This window comes from Vipera berus (genome assembly GCF_964194415.1).
Source record: "Vipera berus genome assembly, chromosome: 14".
Classification (NCBI taxonomy): Eukaryota; Metazoa; Chordata; class Lepidosauria; order Squamata; family Viperidae; genus Vipera; species Vipera berus.
Genome location: NC_138217.1, coordinates 4,815,068 through 4,835,226, shown reverse-complemented (window position 1 = coordinate 4,835,226; position 20,159 = coordinate 4,815,068). Strand labels below are relative to the sequence as shown.

The window sequence follows — 20,159 nt, the reverse complement described above, 5'->3', positions numbered from 1 at the left end:
CCTGCTTGATTTACCTTAGCAGGAGGCAATCTCTAAAATATCCCCCCAATTTCACAGCTCAGCCAATGTGTCTTCCTGGCCACCGTTGGTTTGATCTGCCCTTTTTGAGCTCTCCTCCATGTTCAGTAAGGGGTGGTTCAGGTTCAATCAAGGTTGGATTTTGCGTCGTACCTGAACAGTCGTGATCCCTTGCTCGCGACCGATCAAAACTCGGCCCCCTTGTAGCTTGGCCACTTTGGACTCTTCCACTTTCATGAAGTCGGCCACCAGGTCTGTGATGTCAAACTGCCATTCAGAGCTAAGCATGTAGGTCAGCTGACCTCCAAGGTCAGATGATTCTGCCACAAACTGGGTCAGAACACGCACCGTGGCGTGCTGGTACTGGAGGGTGCAGCCTTTGCCCTTCTTCTCGTCATCCTCTTCCTCATCGCTGTCACGGGTGGGCCTGTCAAGGCAGATACGCATATCGTGAGAAAGATACTGGTTATGTTGAGGAACAGTCCGATTTTTGTCCCAGACAAGGAGTCCTCGGCTTATGACCACAATTGAGACCAACATTTCCATTGCTATGCCAGGCAGTTGTTAAATGAGTCGTAGCCTGATTTGATGACTGTTTTTTGTCCACTGCTGTTAAGCAAATTGCTGCAGTTGTTAAATGAACCAGGAGGTTGTTAAGCAAAGCTAGCACTGACTGGGAAGGTTGCAAATGGTGATCATATGACCCAAGGACAGTGCAACCGTCATAAATACATGCCAGTTGCCAAGCAATCCAGTTTTGATCATGTGACTCTAAGGATAGCAATATCACTTAGGCTTATATACCGCTTCAGAGTGCTTTACAGCCCTCTCTAAGTGGTTTACAGAGTCAGCATATTTGCCCCTAACAATCTGGATCTCCCTTTCACCATCCTCGGAAGGATGGAAGGCTGAGTCAACCTCAGTGGACAGAGGGAAGGAAGGAAGGAAGGAAGGAAGGAAGGAAGGAAGGAAGGAAGGAAGGAAGGAAGGAAGGAAGGAAAGAGGAAAGGAAGAACAATATCAGACTTATATACCGCTTCACAGTGCATTGTAGCCCTCTCTAAGCAGTTTACAGAGTCAGCCTATTTGCTCCCAACAACCTCGAAAGGATGGAAGGCTGAGTCAACCTTGAGCCAGTCAGAATCGAACTGCTGGCAGAGGAAGGAAGGAAGGAAGGACAATATCAGTTAGACTTATATACCACTTCAGAGTGCTTTATAGCCCTCTCTAAGCAGTTTACAGAGTCAGCCTATTTGCCCCCAACAACCTCGGAAGGATGGAAGGCTGAGTCAACCATGAGCCAGTCAGAATCGAACTGCTGGCAGGGAAGGAAGGAAGGAAGGAAGGAAGGAAGGAAGGAAGGAAGGAAGGAAGGAAGGAAGGAAGGAAGGAAGGAAGGAAGGAAGGGCAAGAGCACTTAGACTTATATACCACTTCACAGTGCTTTAGAGCCAGAGTCAGCCTATTGGCCCCCCAACAATCTGGGTCCTCATTTTACCAACTTTGGAAGGATGGAAGGCTGAGTCAACCTTGAGCCGGGCAGGATCGAACTGCCGAACTGCTGGCAGCTCAGAGTCAACAGAAGTAGCCTGCAGTACTGCATTCTTACCACTGCGCCACCAGGACTCCAACACTCATCGTTGTGAGGACAGGCTGTGACTCACTTTTTTCAGTGCTGTTGTAATTTTGAACATTTGCAATGGTTGTTAAGTCTGTACTTCCAACAGTTGAACTCTTCTCACCAATTACTGGGCAGGGAAGAGCAAGCTTGCATTGATCAAAAGAAAAGAAAAAGAAAACACAAGAGGCCAGATTATCAAAATTCAGAGCGTAAACTGGCTCTTTAGCCAGCTGTTATCAAGAGCGAAAAAGTCTTCTCAGCTCTTGGCCTGCAAAGGTGATGCAGGAACTTTAACAAGGGAATAATTCTTCTCCAGCCATGTAATGAATCAAAATAAATGTTCTTATTAAGGCCATCAGTCTTAGCCTGCCTCACTCCCAACTCTGACTTGACTTTAACCTAAATTTATTCCTTTCATTTGCTGTGATCAGGGGCACTCCATTTCAGAAGCTATTCGACATGTGCCACAGTACATTAATTCTGAGCAGATACCTAACCAGAAACCTGATTTCCATCTGGAAAAGTATTCTTATGGAGAGTGCCATATTCCCTGAATTCCAAGTTTCCTATCTCTTTCAGATCCCTCCTCCGTTAAGGGACTGGTATGATATGAAGAACCATAGTAAGCTTGTTGGCTTTCCATAAACTCTTTGGAGAGAAGGAACCCCCATCTTGATTTCCTTACTGAAAATTAATGCATTTCCATGGTTCAAGGAAAACAACTTTGCCCCAAGGGAAAATTGGAGACAATCAATTTGCATGTGGCTGGATCATTTCAGTGCAAAAGAACCTTGGAGGAGACACAGGAGCATGGAAGAGTTGCTGTAGATCTCACGTTGTCTCTCTCTCGGCATGCAGCTGCTGTGATTCGTGACCTGTAGGCTGTGCAAGTTGCAACTGATGGGTGCTGTTGTGGTGGGAATCATAAAAAGTAGAGTTGGGTAGGACTATATTGATCAGAGAATCCAACCTCTTGGTCGGAGCAGAAAACTAGGCTATGGAATCAATCATAACCAGCCTGGGAAAAGATGATCATGAGACAAATGGGAGCAGTGAGAAGTTTTCAAGTTTTCAGGGTTCCTGTACTGGCCAATGTATCAACTAGATCAGCGTTTCTGAATCTCAGCAACTTTCAGATGGAGGGACCTCAACTCCCAGAATTCCCCAGCCAAAATTCTGGAAGTTGGAGTCTACACCTCTTAAAGTTGCCAGCTGGGGTATTCTGGTGTCAACGCTGCTAACATCGGATGTCCTTGCTTTGACAACAGATGAGAATGTAGCCATCTTTTCTCTTTTGCTTTGAGAGTTAGTTGATGCTGGGAGGGGGGATGTGGATGAGAGTCCAGTTAGTCATAACAACAATAACTCAGCCATGGGAATCAAGGTTATTGCACCCAAAGCTGATAAAGATTTGGCGGGCTGGAGAGCTGGGGAGAAAGCCCGAGCTTCAAGCTAATTGGAGAATGTGGTTTATGACTGCTAATTGGAGGAGGGAATTGTGCTTTGCTACTTTCAGTTTTTGGCTTTAACTATGAGATGCCGATACTTTGTTTCTCGAATAAAAGTTTCTTTAAGGTAAAGAATGCCTCAAAGTTCTTTTAAAGAGTTTCATCTCTCGGAACCATGACATCTGGGAGTTGAAGTCCCTACATCTTAAATTTGCTTTCAGAAACTCCACACTAGATGTTCCAAAGGTGCTTTTTTCCAAAAGACAACTGGACTTTCTTGGGGGGGGGGAGAAGGGTGTTTCTTGAAAACATTTCTCATCTCATCCAAGAAGCTTCTTCAGTTCTTCTTGAATGAAAAGGGGAAAAATTTCAAAGGAAAAACTAAGAAAGCCCAGTTGTGTGGAAAAAGCACTTAATGTCCAGCACCTGGGAAATCAGGAGATTCAGGCAGTTCAAATGAGCATAACAATTTATTGCAAGCTTAAACTCTCTACAAGAATCTGACCAACTAACGGTCAAGGGAAATGAGTGGGAGATAAGAAAGGCATTCAAGCTGGGCTGGATTTAGATCTCTTGCAAGTGCGCAAGGACTCGTGACTTATGGCACGTTTGACTCCTCCCTTGGGCCTAGCCTGGTCATCTCCTACACCTCTGAGACAACCATGATCTGGTTGACTGAGAATCTCCACATACCTTATATTAGATGTTCCCCAAGACCCCTTTCACCCTGACATTCTATGACTGCAACCCATTTGCTACAATCTGGGATAATTAAAAATAGTTTGATCTGGCATTATTTTAGGTATTGGAAGAGAGCTTTCCTATCTCCCAGGTGATCTTTTGGCAAGGCTCAACTTATTGAGTTTCCTCAATGCTTCTCGTGGTCCTAATCTCCCTTTCCCGATCTTCTTGTTTGCTGAAATCTTTCTTAATGTGAATTCCAAAACATCAAAACAGGATCCTTTTTTATATTTCTATTGAAGCTGCCCTATCTGGAGCCCCAGGAGTTTAAGTTCTGGGCTGGTGCTGGTCTTTTTTGAAGACTTCAGTGTCTGAAATCCATTTATTTGGATCGTTCGCAACTGAAAGAACAAACTTTTGCAGGAGACTCTTAAAAAGAGAGAGAGAGTAAGCTGGCAGGCCACAATTAACTGTCATTTCCATGCAGTTCTTTCTAATCTCTGCTTTTTGCCTGAACGACAACAACAAAAACCAAGCTTGGCGAAAAGATGTGCCCCGTGGCTTGGCATTAATCGAAAGAGTAGTTGGTGGGAACAGTTTATCAGCTTGCAAACAGTACAGCAAGATTTCAGCTGGCTTGATCGATGCAAACCAGACGCCTCTCAGGGGTCTAAATTTTGAAAAGGCAGCATCGTGTTGAAAGTTACACCATTTGGCAGCCGAATTGCAAGCCGCAGCATGTGGGCCTTGGCTATCTCGCCCCAAATGGTCCAGTCAAACATCTGCAGATGCAAACTTGAAACAATGCAGCAGACGGGCATCAGACGAGATGAAGCTTTTTCATCCGCTGAAGGATACGTTTTTCTCTATTAAATTTTGCCAGCCTCGACAATAAGCGCTCGACGGCGTTCAGCGAGTGGCATGAAAGGCTGGCGCCCATTTTGTTTATCTGTCCTTGCAATGGGGAAGAAGCAGAACTCAAAATAACTTTTGCACACAGATGGACCCAGGTTCTAACTCTGAAAGGATAAAGAGATATGTGTAAAATCTCCCAACTGGGGGGAAAAGACTGTAGTCAGAAGAGACTACATTAGCGGTGAGAAAAAAGATCTCATTTGGCAAAGACGAACAAAATTAGGAAATACATCTGCAGCGCAGCGAGGTTTTCAACATCCAAATCAACTGTCCCTATTTCAAAATGATTTCCAGATGTATAATGCGGTCCTGGTCTAAAACAGGTAAAGGTAAAGGTAAAGGTTCCCCCGCACATACGTGCTAGTCGTTTCCGACTCTAGGGGCCGGTGCTCATCTCCGTTTCAAAGCCGAAGAGCCAGCGCTTGTCCGAGGACGTCTCCGTGGTCATGTGGCCGGCATGACTAAACGCCAAAGGCGCACGGAACGCTGTTACCTTCCCACCGGAGTGGTCCCTATTTTTCTACTTGCATTTTTACGTGCTTTCGAACTGCTAGGTTGGCAGAAGCTGGGACGAGTAACAGGCGCTCACTCTGCTACGCGGCACTGGGGATTCGACCTGCCAAACTGCCGACCTTCTGATCGAGAAGCTCAGCGTCCTAACCCACTGAGCCACCGCGTCCCTTTTTCAATTTATTTTAAAATTTTTGCACGCACAAATATACAACATCACTACTACCACATCGCTATAGCCTAAAATGTAATTCCATGAGTTGTGAAATCCTGCCCCCCCCACACACACACACAAAAAGCCAATAGTTTTCAACAATTTCTTGGAAAAAAGCAAACAAAACTAAAGTGGATATGTTCGTCACGAAATCCTTTGGACGGGCTGTTTTCTCAGTGCACAGAATCACCTCGATAAACGTTCTTAAAGGAATTATATCTACAATTTCTATAGGAGGGTCTATGGCATGCTTCTGTTATGAATATTTGTCTAGGATAAGGACTTCAAGGGTGTGAAATATATTAAAAAAAAAAAAAGAAAAGTCCAGGAATAATCAGAAAGAATAATACTCTGTATCTTCCTGGTTTTAGACTCTTGGAGATTAGCAAAAGAATTCCTTACGATTTGTTGAAAGAGGACCCTGCAAAAAGACAATCCATAGCACATTAAGCCCTCTTCTTTAAACCAGGTTTGATTAGTGGTTGGTTCACCCAACCATTGCAACTATCTTTATCCTTAGATGATTCAAGTAACGCTTGGATGAGAAGCGAAATGTCTTCAAAGAAAAACAAGAAAGTCCAGTTGCCTCGTGAAAAAGCATCTTTGGGATAGTGAATAAAAGGGTCCTTCAATTGCCACTGACTTTGAGTCAATATGAATGTCCTTATTGGGTCATAGTCATTTAATGTAAAAAGTTATTAAACTATCCAAAGCTCATGTCTGAATTCAGACTGACCAGGAGATTAAAGCGAGAATCCATCTCTCTCTTTTTCTTTTCATTTTCCAATTAAACGAAGCCTAGTCACTATGTGAAATAGAATAGAATAGAATAGAATAGAATAGAATAGAATAGAATAGAATAGAATAGAATAGAATAGAATAGAATAGAATAGAATAGAATAGAATAGAATAGAATAGAATAGAATAGAATAGTAGAGTAGAGTAGAGTAGAGTAGAGTGGAATATGGAATGTGGAATGTGGAATGTGGAATGTGGAATGTGGAATGTGGAATGTGGAATGTGGAATGTGGAATGTGGAATATGGAATATGGAATAGAACAGAACAGAACAGAACAGAATAGAATAGAACAGAACAGAATATAGAGTAGAGTAGAGTAGAGTAGAGTAGAGTAGAGTAGAGTAGAGTAGAATATGGAATAGAACAGAAGGGAAGGGAAGGGAAGGGAAGGGAAGGGAAGGGAAGGGAAGGGAAGGGAGTGGAGTGGAGTGGAATGGAATGGAATGGAATACAACAGAATAGGATATTGGAATATAGAATAGAACAAAACAGAACAGAATAGAATAGAATAGAATATAGAGTAGAGTAGAGTAGAGTAGAGTAGAATATGGAATATGGAATATGGAATATGGAATATGGAATATGGAATATGGAATATGGAATATGGAATATGGAATATGGAATATGGAATTGAACAGAACAGAACAGAACAGAATATAGAGTAGAGTAAAGTAGAGTAGAGTAGAGTAGAGTAGAGTAGAGTAGAGTAGAGTAGAGTAGAGTAGAGTAGAGTAGAATATGGAATATGGAATATGGAATATGGAATATGGAATATGGAATATGGAATATGGAATATGGAATATGGAATATGGAATATGGAATTGAACAGAACAGAATATAGAGTAGAGTAGAGTAGAGTAGAGTAGAGTAGAGTAGAGTAGAGTAGAGTAGAGTAGAGTAGAGTAGAGTAGAATATGGAATATGGAATATGGAATATGGAATATGGAATATGGAATATGGAATATGGAATATGGAACAGAACAGAACAGAACAGAACAGAACAGAACAGAACAGAACAGAACAGAACAGAACAGAACAGAATAGAATAGAATAGAATAGAATAGAATAGAATAGAATAGAATAGAATAGAATAGAATAGAATAGAATAGAATAGAATAGGAAGGGACCTTGGAGGTCTTCTACTCCAGCCCCCTGCTTGAGCAGGAGAACCTATACCATCTCAGATAGGCTTGCCAAATTCCTCACTTCACCTGATAGCACTTCCATCTACAAGAGGTTGGGAATTAACAGGCAGAGCTCAGAAAATTCTCCAAGGCAACTGGCTGGTGGTGTTAGTTAACGGGATATTGCACTAGAAAGGGGTATTGGCTGATTTCCAAGAAAAAAAGTATTCAAGATGTGGTTCCAATACCTTTTGTTGGAGGTGACGGGAATTCTCCAACCTTTAATCTGGCTCAGCTCGGTATCGGAAATTTCAATTTGCAATGGGAGCCGTGGGACCCAGACAATGATTTCTAGCTGAGTGGTAAAATGCTGGTAGGTGAAGTTCACCAGGGCGTCCACTTTGCTTTTCATTTCCTTCCCATTCACAAAGATGGCATCACAGTTGTCCGAAACCTGCAAAGGAAGAACACAAGCAGACCCTGAAGTGAATAACAAACAAATTAGTTACCTCAAGATGGGGGGAGGGGGACAAAAGCCCCACCACAGGAAATGATGGCATTTTAGAAGTCTATGGAGATTCTCAGTCACCCAGGTCATAGTTATCCTGAAGACACTTTTTCTCGAGGCAACTGGAAAGTCCAGTTGCCAGTTGCCTTGTGAAAAAGCATCTTTGGGGCATTTTAGAAGTTTTAGAAGTTACTGGTACAAAAATAGCAAGAATAATGCGTTTTCTTCAATATAAGAGCAAGGAACTTGGTGTTTTGGGGCTAAATCCTACCAACCCTGGCCAATATGACTAAAGAATGGTTGGAGTGTAGTCCAAAATACCTGGAAAACACCAGGTTCACATCTTGGTTGGATGGGTAGTTACCCACATTGCCACATAGCCAGTGGTGGGATTCAGCCGATTCGCACTGATTCAGTAGAACTGGTAGCTACATTTTGCTGAGTTCGGAGAACTGGCTGAATGCACACTGCTTCCGGAAGTCCAGTCTAGGCCTCGGAGGCCTGGAGGAGGCCTCCCAGGCCTAGAACGGCCCACCGGAAGTGCGTGATGCCACTTCTGGAAGTCCGTTCTAGGCCTCAGAGGCCTGGAGGCCTCCCAGGCCTAAAACGGCCCACCAGAAGTACATGGATGCCACTTCTGGAAGTCCATTCTAGGCCTCAGAGGCCCAGGCCTGCATCCAATAAGAGAAGCGGTTGTTCAGGTATTTGAATCCCACCACTGTACATGGCATACCATGGTGACCTACAAATGATGAGTTAAATCAGAGGTCTCCAAACGTGGCAACTTTAAAGACTTGTGGACCTCAACTTCCAGAATTCCTCAGCCAGCCAACATAGCAATTCTAAGCTAATAACACATTTAGCTCCACCCCCAACCCAGCTCTGCCTGCTTTCCTACAATTAGTTGGACATCAACTTTATATTTACAGCTCATTTAGAGAAAAATACACATGCCAGCAGAGAAAGGAGAGAGATATTTTTATAATTCTCAGATACAATAACTGCTCCCGTTTAGTAGGAGAAAAAGGGTAGGGATGTAAAACCCAGCTCCCAAGAACCTTAGAATCGTAACTCCATTCATATATTCCTCCAGACAAGGAGGGTGCACGTGTTTGAATTCTGTTAGAGGGGATTGACTCTGAACTGATCTTGCTTATTAGACTTTCCTTTTAGACAAAAATTGAATTTGCATCGGGTTTGTCATCCTGGACTGCATTTATTGGAAAACGAATCAGTCTGATTATCTTGCATTTTCAATTCATGCTGGGCTGATGAAAAAGAGAATTATTTTCCCTGTCCTCCATCTCTCCCTTTTCACAGTAAATATTTTTCACTCCCTTTTCACTCCGAATATATTGGAGAAATTCTCAGGGTAGATTGTTTGTTGTTGTTGTGTCTCACTGGAAATTTAGATTGTCTCTACTTGGGGGGGGGGGAAATACAATGAAAGACGTATTTGTAGGTTTTTGTTTGATTGGAGAGCAATAAGGATGTCTCAGAAGTCAAGAAGCTTACCGTACCTTATTGAATAAGAATTGGAAGGATCTTGTAGTTCTTCTAGTCCAGGGGATCTTCAAACTTGGCCCTTTTATGACTTATGGACTTCAACTCCCAGAAATCCTCAGCCAGCCATGCTGGCTGAGGAATTCTAAGAGTTGAAGTCCACAAGTCATAAAAGGGCCAAGTCTGAAGACCCCTGTTCTAGTCCAACCCTTTCCTCAATGGAGACCCTCTATGGCAGACATGTCAAACACAAGGCCCGGGGGCCGGATCCGGCCTGCAAAGTGGTTTCATGCAGCCCGCGAAGTCATCCTGGAAACAGTGAGGGAACGGCCCCCACTGCCTTGGCCCTGGCCCAGAGACCCTCCTTCTGCCAGAGACCCTCAGATCTGTCCCACGTCTGCCCAGGCCCCCATAGGCACCCTTGATGTGAACGATGTAGAGCTGGCCATGCCCACCCAGTAGGACATACGCAATCTAGCCACGCCCACCCAGTAGGCCACACCCACCCTGGCCATACCCACCCGGCCCCTTGAGGGCAACCGCAATGCTGATGCAGCCCTCAATGAAATTGAGTTTGACACCCCCGCTCTATGGAATGAACCTTTATTGTCAAAGTACAACCATGTATACATTGAGATTGGCTGAACCTCCCTACGTGCTGCCACCCCCAATTCACAATGACAACAAACCCTCCATCTTATTATACCATGTGAGCTAATTTCACAACACACCAGCCTCGCAAGTCAATCATACAAAAAGTTTATAAAATTATTTCCCGTTCAAGAGCCTAACAGCCCATGGAAAAAAGCTGTTCTTCAGCCTGTTGGTATGGCTGGCTATACTCCTATATCTCCTACCCGATGGTAGGAGAGTAAAGAGATACCGTCCAGGGTGAGTCATCCCTGAGAATTTTCCTCACTCTTCCAAGGCAGCGAGCCCTGGCGAGGTCATCCAGCGGTGTCAGGGGACAGCCCACAATGTCTTCTGCTGTGCTCACTACCCTCTGTAATACTTTCCTATCCACGGCTGTCAGACCAGCACACCAAACCACAATACCATACGAGAGGACGGTCTCTATAGTAGATTGGTAAAAGAGGGTCATAATCTGTTGTTCTACCCTGTTCTTCTGCAAGACCCTGAGAAAGTGAAGTCTCTGTTGGGCCTTTCTGGCCACCTGGGTTGTATTAACTTTCCAGGTAAGATCTTCACAGAAGTAGACTCCCAGAAATTTAAAGGAGGAAACTCTCTCCACACAGTCCCTTCCCCTGATGTAAAGTGGGGCAAGTTCCTCCTTTTTTCTCCGGAAGTCTAGCACCATCTCTTTCGTCTTGCCGATGTTCAGGTGCAAGTTGTTGTTGAAACACCATATGGATAGTTTTTGTACCTCCCCCCTGTATGCTGTCTCATCTCCCCCTTTAATAAGACCCACTACGGTGGTATCATCTGCGAACTTAATTATCGCAGTAGATGGGTCAGATGATACACAATCATATGTGCACAATGAGTACAGGTAGGGGCTAAGCACGCAGCCCTGTGGCGAGCCGGTGCAAAGCTTCAGGGGGGGTGGATAAAACAGACCCGACCCTCACTGTTTGTAACCGGTCCCTGAGAAAGTCTTGAGTCCAATCGCAGATGGAGGGGGAAAATTTCAAGTCAGTCAGCTTTCCAGACAAATGGCTCTCCAATCTCTTCTTGAAAACCCGCAGTGATGGAGCACCTACAAATTCTGGAGGCAAGCCATTCCACTAAATCAGTTGTTCTCACTATCAGGAAATTTCCAGGTTGGACTTCTCTTTGAGGATCTTCCATTCATTGCTTCGTGTCCTCCCCTCAGATGCTTTGGAGAATAGATCAACTCCTCTCTTCTCTGTGACAGCCCCTCAAATATTGGAAGACTGCTATCGTGTCACCCTTAGTCCTTACTTTATTAGGCTAGATGTACCCAGTTCCTTGCTCACGTTCAACCATGCCACCAACACATCCAGTTCCTTGCTCAAGACAGGCCACCAACCATCCCATCTCCTTCCACGATAGAATAGAACAGAATAACAGAGTTGGAAGGGACCTTAGAGGTCTTCTAGTCCAACCCCCTGCCGATCACCACTTATATTCCAGAAGGAAAAGGGTTGTGTGAAGTAATCGTCATCATAATATAAGCCCATCTGGATATTTGGGTAACCATCGAAAATGCACTGCACAGACCAGCTTGCTACTGGGAGCTAAAAGAGGATCAAGGGTGTTTACCTCCCTTTTCCCGAAGACCCCGTTGCTCACTCCAGACTAAGCAGTTTGATCCTTCAACTTTTTAGAGATTAAGCCTTACTGACAACCGTTAGCTTAAGCAAACATCTGCATGCCTCTTCATTAAGAGCGAGGGTCCCAGACGGGATTAAGCATTGTTTACCCAGCGAATCCCCATCAGATGGTGCAGCTTTATTTCCCATCAATTTTTAATTGCAAATCCCAGACCTGCTCTGGGGGAATCAGCATTTCATTAGGTGAAACTAGTATAAATGTTGCGTCGCTAAGGGTTTTTTTTTTTAAAGCCTGATTTCTCCTCTGCACTCTCCCTACTGACCTGCCTCAGCAATGCCAGTGGGTATTCTGGATAAATGAGATGATGCTAATAAAGCTGGCTCAACATAGAAGATTTATAGGGGGGGAAGAGGTGGGCAGCCCACCGCTTCCCATGGAGCATTGAGGAACCTGATCTAAAATGTTTCATCGGTCCAACAGCCAAAGCTTTCCAGGCAGTTTACAATAAAACAAAAGTGGTGAATGCTCCAGAAGCTGTGAATGCTCCAACACTGGAAGTTTTTAAGAAGAGACTGGACAGCCATTTGTCTGAAATGGTATAGGGTTTCCTGCCTCAGCAGGGGGTTGGACTAGATGACCTCCAAGGTCCCTTCCTCCTCCTCCTCCTCCTCATTATTATTATTATTATTATTATTATTATTATTATTATTATTATTATTATTATTATTATTATTATTATTATTATTATTAATTATTAATTATTATTATTATTATACTAGAAAATACAACCTGAGTAAAAGCAGGTATGAGACTCAAATATAATACAAAATAAAGGGTGAAGTGTCTATGGAAATTCTCCAGGTCGTGGTTATCCCCAAAGTGCTTTTCCAAAAGGCAACTGGACTTTCTTGGGTTTTTCCTTGGAAATGTTTTGCTTCTCATTCAAGAAGCTTCTTCAATTCTGGAGTACCACATAAAGCAGGGGGTCTCCAATCTATGGTCTATGGCCACCAGGCTCCGGGAATACTGGTGAGCCCCCCACTCACAGTAGCACTGCGCACATATGCTAGCGGACTCATTTGCACATGCGTGGAGATGCTAGCACCGCCGTCAGTGTCACACAGGCGCTGGCAGCCCATTTGCGCATGTGTGCAGGCACCAGCGCGGGGTCCCTGGGTGTGTGCTGCCCATTTGCGCATGTGCGCACATGCTAGTACCGCTGCCATGTGCGCGCCCATTTCCACATGTGTGCACGGGCTGCACGCATGCAAATTTCCCTGCTCCTCCCTTTCCTTCCGGGCCGCCAAGCCAGAAAGATTGGGAAGCTCTGACGTAAAGTATTTTGAATCAAGGAATTAGGAGCCAAGTACAAACTGGGACTTGTTACAACCTCAAGCATCTTTACGTTTAATTGTTTGCTTTCTCTCTTTCTTGCTCAGTAGGGGCAGACACAGTCATCTGGGCATTTATCCACTCACATGTCATGAGACCCGAGGATGTCTTCCTCTTTTTTTAAACTCCAGATTGGCACAATATTTGCAAGCAAGCGGTTAAATGAGGAAATCCTAATTCATTGGTAGCCTCACACTGCAATGAACAAGGCCATGCATTCAATTCCGCAACTACTACAATTGTTGGCCGAGCAGGGACAAAAATAGCCAGAGGAATGATCGAAGTCTTGTCAGTCAACAGGCATGCTGATTTATCATCAACTTATCAGGTACTTGGGAGCTGAGGACCCAGCAGCAACAATCAATGATTTAATAGCCAGCCATCAACACCCTAATTAACAACTAAAAGCTACACACAACCAGACAACATATAAATACAATGCGTAGAACAGCCCAGTGCACATATTCTGGAGAGAGAGAGAGAGAGAATTTTCCTGCTGATGGGCTGCAGCACAAGCCCAAAAGCTTGGAATAATAAACTTTTGGTCCCGGGTAGTCATCTCAGATTAGATCCTGCAACAATATTTGCACCTCGTTGCAATCTTGGAGGTGGCCTGTCAATTGTTTAAACCTCCTGCTGCATAGTTTAGTCAAAAGCGAATAGCGATGGCAACAGGAACAGGAACTGTAATTGTTATGACATATTCCCGCACAACTTCTTCATCAGAAGGAGGAAAGGAACTGGGGATCTGTCAAAGGCAAGAGCTTTTATGTCACATAAATTAGCCTCCGCTACTTCAGAATGACATCTACTTGTCAGGCTGATGGCTTGCTGTCGTCAGTGTCAACGACGTGTCCCCAGGGAGCGCTATCGCCCCAAAGCAGGTGTCGTAAATTAAGTCCCAAACACTTTTGCTCGAGCAACATTTAGGAGAATCTGATTAGAGCTACGCAGCCGCTGCGTAGGGAATCTCATGGTTGATTGCAGCTCCTTGAAAGAGCAGATCAAATAACTCCAGCTGCAACTTCTTGCAAGAGATTAGAATAATATTGGAGGGCTGGGTCAAGTTAAGAAATACAATGGATGTAGGTGGGAGGGGTGAATGATTGGGGCTTTGGGAACCATAATTAGGACTGAGTTATGATTTGGCCATGGAGGATTGACACACACACAAAAAGTAGAAATTTCTTTTTTCTTTCTTCCTTTTCAGAAAGAATCTCCCTCCCTCCCTTCCTATCTCCCACCATTGCCCACCCATCCTCTAATCCTTCCTTTCTTCCTTCCTTCCTTCCTCTCTCCCACCATTGCCCGCCCATCCTCTAATCCTTCCTTCCTTCCTTCCTTCCTTCCTTCCTTCCTTCCTTCCTTCCTTCCTTCCTTCCTTCCTTCCTTCCTAGAAAGGCAAGTCTTAGAATCTTCCTTCCTCCCTCCCTCCCTCCCTCCCACCATTGCCAGCCAACCTTCTAATCCTTCCTTCCTTCCTTCCTCCCTTCCTTCCTCCCTTCCCCCCTCCCTCCCACTATTGCCCTCCCATTCTCTAATCCATCCTTCCTTCCTTCCTTCCTTCCTTCCTTCCTTCCTTCCTTCCTTTTCAGAAAGAGGCAAGTCTTGGAACCTTCCTTCCTTCCTCTCTCCCACCATTGCCCATCCATCCTCTAATCTTTCCTTCCTTCCTTCCTTCCTTCCTTCCTTCCTTCCTTCCTTCCTTCCTTCCTTCCTCTCCCACCATTGCCCGCCCATCCTCTAATCCTTCCTTCCTTCCTTCCTCCCTCCCACCATTGCCCGCCAACCTTCTAATACTTCCTTCCTTCCTCCCTTCTCCCCTCCCTCCCACTATTACCCTCCCATTCTCTAATCCTTCCTTCCTTCCTTCCTTCCTTCCTTCCTTCCTTCCTTTCTCCCCTCCCTTCCCTTCCCTCCCCTTCTCCTCCTACTTCTCCTTGCCCTCTCCTCCTCCTCAAGCAAACACATGCTTGCAAGGATTCCAATAATTCATAGAGAAGAGCATCTGAATCCTTGGTACCCTGAGGCGAACACAGGGCAAGCCAATACAAGGGCTGTTATTCAGAGACGTCAAGAATCGTGTCGGGATTTCCAGGCACAGAGACAAATCCTCCCATCTCTTTTCCCAGAAAGGGCAGGCTGGAAGGACAACCTCCTGCCTCATCCCCTGAAGCACCGTCTTCCAATCTACTTCATCAAGATCTGCTAAGCAGCCATCAGAGGTTCAGAGTGCCACACCATTCGTCATGGGCGAGAGGACACGGCATGTTTCAGCAATTAGAAAAGAACAACAAGAGACGAAATTAATGGGGTGAAGAAGCACGAAATTAGGCAATTACAGGCACCTTCCCTGATGGGACTTATTACTGCAACTTGCTCGGCAAGGGGTAGGAAAGGAAAATACCCAACCCACCGCAAGTAAAATGAACGCCAGGATTCAAAAGGTTGTCTGTAAAAACTGGGTCCTGGGTTTTCAAATTCCCAGGTAATTTCTTTCTTTCATAGCTACCTCTCCTATGTTTATCGATGGGCTTTTTCTACTGACATGATAGCAGTCTCCCAATATTTGAGGAGCTGCCCCAAAGAAGAGGGGGTCCAGCTACTCTCCAAAGCCCCTGAAGGCAGGACAAGAAACAACGTGTGGAAAGTAATCAAGGAGAGAAGCAACCTGGAACTAAGGAAGAATTTCCTGACAGAACAATTAACCAGTGGAACGGGTTTCCTTCAGAAGTTGTGGGTGCTCCATCACTGGATGTTTTTGAGAAGAGATTGGACAGCCATGTGTCTGAAATGGTAAGCAGAGGGTTGGACTAAAAGACCTGCAAGGTCCCTTCCAAGTATTCTATTCTATTCTATTCTGTTCTGTTCTGTTCTGTTCTGTTCTGTTCTGTTCTGTTCTACTCTACTCTACTCTACTCTACTCTACTCTATTCTTTCTATTCTATTCTACAATCTTTCTATTCTATTCTTTTCTATTCTATTCTGTTCTGCAATCTTTCCCATTCCATTGCTTATTTTCTTTTCTATTCTTTTCTCTTCTTTTTTTCTTTTTTCTTTTCTTTTCTTTTCTTTTCTATTCTGTACTCTACTCTACTCTACTCTACTCTACTCTTTCTATTCTATTCCATTCCATTCTACAATCTTTCTATTCTATTCTATTCTATTCTATTCTATTCTATTCTATTCTATTCTATTCTATTCTTCTAAATTCTGTTCTATTCTGTTCTATTCTATTCTGTTCTGTTCTGTTCTGTTCTGTTCTGTTCCCAAAGGTACTTACAAACTGGATTCAAAGTTCCAATGGCTACCACCACCCCCATGGACAAAAGTTACATTATGGCATTTTGGATGCTCAGCAACCAGCCCACATTTATAGCAATTTACAGCATCATTGTATCGCAATTTATGATGATTTGGGGGCAGAAGCAGAAGTTTACTTTCTGTTTACGGAAAAAACAACAACAACCCGAATCATTGCAGACAATGGGTTTGCTTAACAACTGCTGAACAACCACTATATTTGTTTAACAACTGCTGCTACTGTAAAAAAAAAAGCCATAAAGTCAGGTCTGTCACATGGGTGTCTCGACATACTCCCATCATGACATACTGTTGGAAATTCTTTTTTTTATTGAAAAGTTTTACAGTACTTTTTATCTTTAACAATCCCCCCTCCCTCCACCCACCCCTACCTAACCCTCCCTATCCCTCCCCCCCATTCCCCCCTCCCCCCCCGACTTCCCAGAGCTAAGTACAAGGTATAAAAACAAAGAACAATCATAAACATCCATATACTAACAACAATAAACTATTAAGTCTATCGCACTCTAGCTCATATAAAATGACTACAAGCAATACTAATATAACCTAAAGAAAAGAAAATAGAAAAAACTTATTCAAATGCTAAATGAAACTTTTTAGTCCCATATTTGTTCTGGATATAATCAATCCACTTTTTCCACTCCATAATATAACGTTCTTGCGAATGATCTTTCAAATAAGCCGAAATCTTTGCCATTTCCGCCAGGTCAGAAACTTTAAGAGTCCATTCTTCTATAGTCGGCAGTTCCTCCTTTTTCCAATATTGACCTATTAAGAGTCTTGCTGCTGTGATTAAATTCAACATCAACTTAATGTCCACAACAGTAGCATCTGTAATTATGCCCAATAAAAACAATTGCGGACAAAACTTTATCCTTTGCTTGAAGATCTTCTGCATATTCCACCAAATTTTTATCCAAAAAGCCTTAACCTTTTTGCAGGTCCACCATATATGAAAATACATTGCATCTTTGCCACCACATCTCCAACATTTAGGTTGATAGTTCGGATACATACTTGCAAGCTTTTTAGGATCTAAATGCCATCTATAAAACATTTTATAAAAGTTCTCTCTTAGGTTTTGGGCTTGCGTAAATTTTACGTTCCTCACCCAAATCTTTTCCCACGTGTCCATTGTAATAATTCTTACTTGTGTATGTCTTATATGCATGTTTCCAATGTCCACAAAACACGTCGGTGTTATTCAGAAACCTACATTCACGCAAACCAAAAGGTATCACAAGTCTAGAAATGCAGCCATTCCCTCATTCTTTTTCATGACATTTCCCCAGCTGTTTAAACTCAGTGTTCGGTCACACCTAAGTACACCAGGTTAAAAAAAAAATTAGAAACTCAATTAACACCACAGAACGTATTGCAACACATCCCTCATTGCCATAATGGCGTGATGAGAGGATGGGAGGGGAAATAAGGCAAGCCAAGAAACAAATCAAGGGATAGATCTAGATCTGAAGAGAAGGATGAGGGGGGACATGATAGCAGCCTTCCAATATCTCAGGGGCTGGCCCAAAGAAGAGGGAGTCAAGCTATTCTCCAAAGCACCTGAAGGCAGGACAGGAAGCAACGGATGGAAACTCATCAAGGAGAGAAATTCAACCTAGAACTAAGGAGAAAATTCCTGACAGTTAGCACAATTAACCAGTGGAACAACCTGCCTCCAGAAGTGGTGAACGCTCCAACACTGGAGGTCTTTAAGAAGAGACAGCCATTTGTCTGAAATGGTATAGGGTTTCCTGCCTTAGCAGGGGGTTGGACTAGATGACCTCCAAGGTCCCTTCCAACTTATTATCATTATTATAACCCGGGGGTATGAAAAGAGGAATTTTTGGAAGAATCAAAGATCAGCAACTGAATGGTGGAGCAAAGAAGGAAGGAGTTGGAATGACACCTCCCTCTGAATTCAAGGCCTCTTCATTCACTTATGTCAATTTGAATCAGATAATCGTATAATTAATTGATCGGTCCCCCGTGGTGACAGACATCTATACTGGAGAAAAAATCTGGATGAAAATAATGAGTTTTATCACCGTACCACGTCAACACATGCACTTCTCTATGTCAGTGAAAAGAGCCATTAGTTGACATTATCATCTTACCGGGTGAAGACATGAGAACTTGGCATGTTTGCACAGTCTATTTAGACCTGGCTCGGATTAACAATGGAATTGGATTTGTTAGCTAATGTGATTTAGATGTTGGGAGAGGGATGGGTGACTCTTATAATACCAAAATATCCTTGGCTCCAAGAAATGTATGTTGGTTTAGTAAGAATGAGAGGAGACGTAGCAACAAATATAGTGCCTGCAGATGGATGAATGGATGGATGGATATGTACATGCATGCATGCATACATACATTCTTTATACAGTGGTACCTTGGTACTCAACTGGTTTGAAACACATCAAATTTATTACTCAACACATTTTGAAACAACAATTTGTCCCGGTACTCATCGTTTGTTTGGTACTCAACACACAAGCTGGAACTTGTCGATGTTGCCTGCAATGTGACTCACTACATTATTCCTTATGGGAAAAAATTGTTTCATACTCATTGTTTTTGGTAATCATCACGCCGTCCCCACCCCCGCCAGAACCAATTAAGTTGAGCACTGAGGTACCACTGTAGATAGATAGATAGATAAAGAGAGAGAGAGAGAGAGAGAGAGAGAGAGAGAGAGAGAGAGAAGAGGTAGAGAGATGGACAAATGGATGGATATAGACAGAAGAGAGAGAGAGAGATAAGAGACAGAGAGATGGATGGATGGATGGATGGATGGATGGATGGATGGATGGATAGTCAAATTGGAGCTATCTATTTTGGAACTAATATTGGTTCTTCCCTAATACTTCCATTCCTGTAAAGTCCTTGATGGTCTCTGAGCTTGGTTGTTTTCTTGTAGACATTTCATTACCCAACTAGGGAACATCATCCATGCTAATGTTGCTAATTATATTTAAAAGCAGGAGAGAAGGCTGGTTCTCCATGAAGGTTCTAGAGATAGGGACCTGCATCATTCAGTAGTTGGCTAAGTAAGCTATTGATTTGTAAGACTGTTTCAGCCTTTGATAACCATCCAACTAAATCATTCCTGGGATCTTTCCAATTTCATGAAGCGGCCTTACCTTGAGGACATCTTCATCAGCTGATCTGCATTCAGCAGAGCTGGAGATGTCTCTGATGGATCCATCTTCTTCAACAGCAACCACTTTCACAGGGATAGACACTGGCTTGCCCGTCAGAATGGCTGTGTTGAGGATCTCTGTATCCTATTCAGGCATACAACAAAGAAGAAAACGCAGGTCCATAAAGTAGTAGCCATCAGAAGTAAGGTCAGATTCCACCTCAATATCCTCTGGTTGAAATCATAAAGACCTGGAGAAGATTCCAGCAAGACCTTTGCTAAATTTAGCAGGGCCCTCAATAAACTAGGATTCTCAACAACAGCAGAAAATTGTCCACGATAAAAAAAAAGTGGTGGGATATTTTTAAAAACTGTTGTGCCACCATCAATATGTTGTGCCAGAAAAAGGAACTAAATGTTCAAGGAAACCTCCCCCAGCTCGGCATCCTTCAACTGAGCTGGACTATAATCCTTTTACGTCTCTTCTCATGTAGAAATGGTCTTTCCCCTTCCATATTTCCACCACCATCCATGGACAATAACGCTAGGTCAGGTCATCCCAAAGATGCTTTTTCACGAGGCAACTGGACTTCCTTGTTTTTCCTTGAAGACATTTCACTTCTCATCCAAGAAGCTTCTTCAGCTCTGACTGGGTGGTGGGGAATGGTTTGGCCTGACTGGATGGTCAGAGCTGAAGAAGC

At 43.5% G+C, this 20,159-nt stretch overlaps 1 protein-coding gene across 1 annotated transcript in view; it reads right to left on the bottom strand.

The window, feature by feature from the left end:
• LOC308674551 (transmembrane protein 132B-like) overlaps positions 1–20,159 on the bottom strand; it is a gene marked incomplete at its 3' end in the record, with an annotated part of 54,822 nt that overhangs the window by 5,634 nt on the left and 29,029 nt on the right. The window contains exons 2-4 of the mRNA XM_081339128.1: positions 19,460–19,603; positions 7,579–7,784; positions 172–445 (exon numbers count right to left, since the gene is read on the bottom strand). Of these exons, the coding sequence (XP_081195254.1) occupies positions 172–445; positions 7,579–7,784; positions 19,460–19,603 (624 nt within the window). The remainder of the gene's footprint in view (positions 1–171; positions 446–7,578; positions 7,785–19,459; positions 19,604–20,159) is intronic.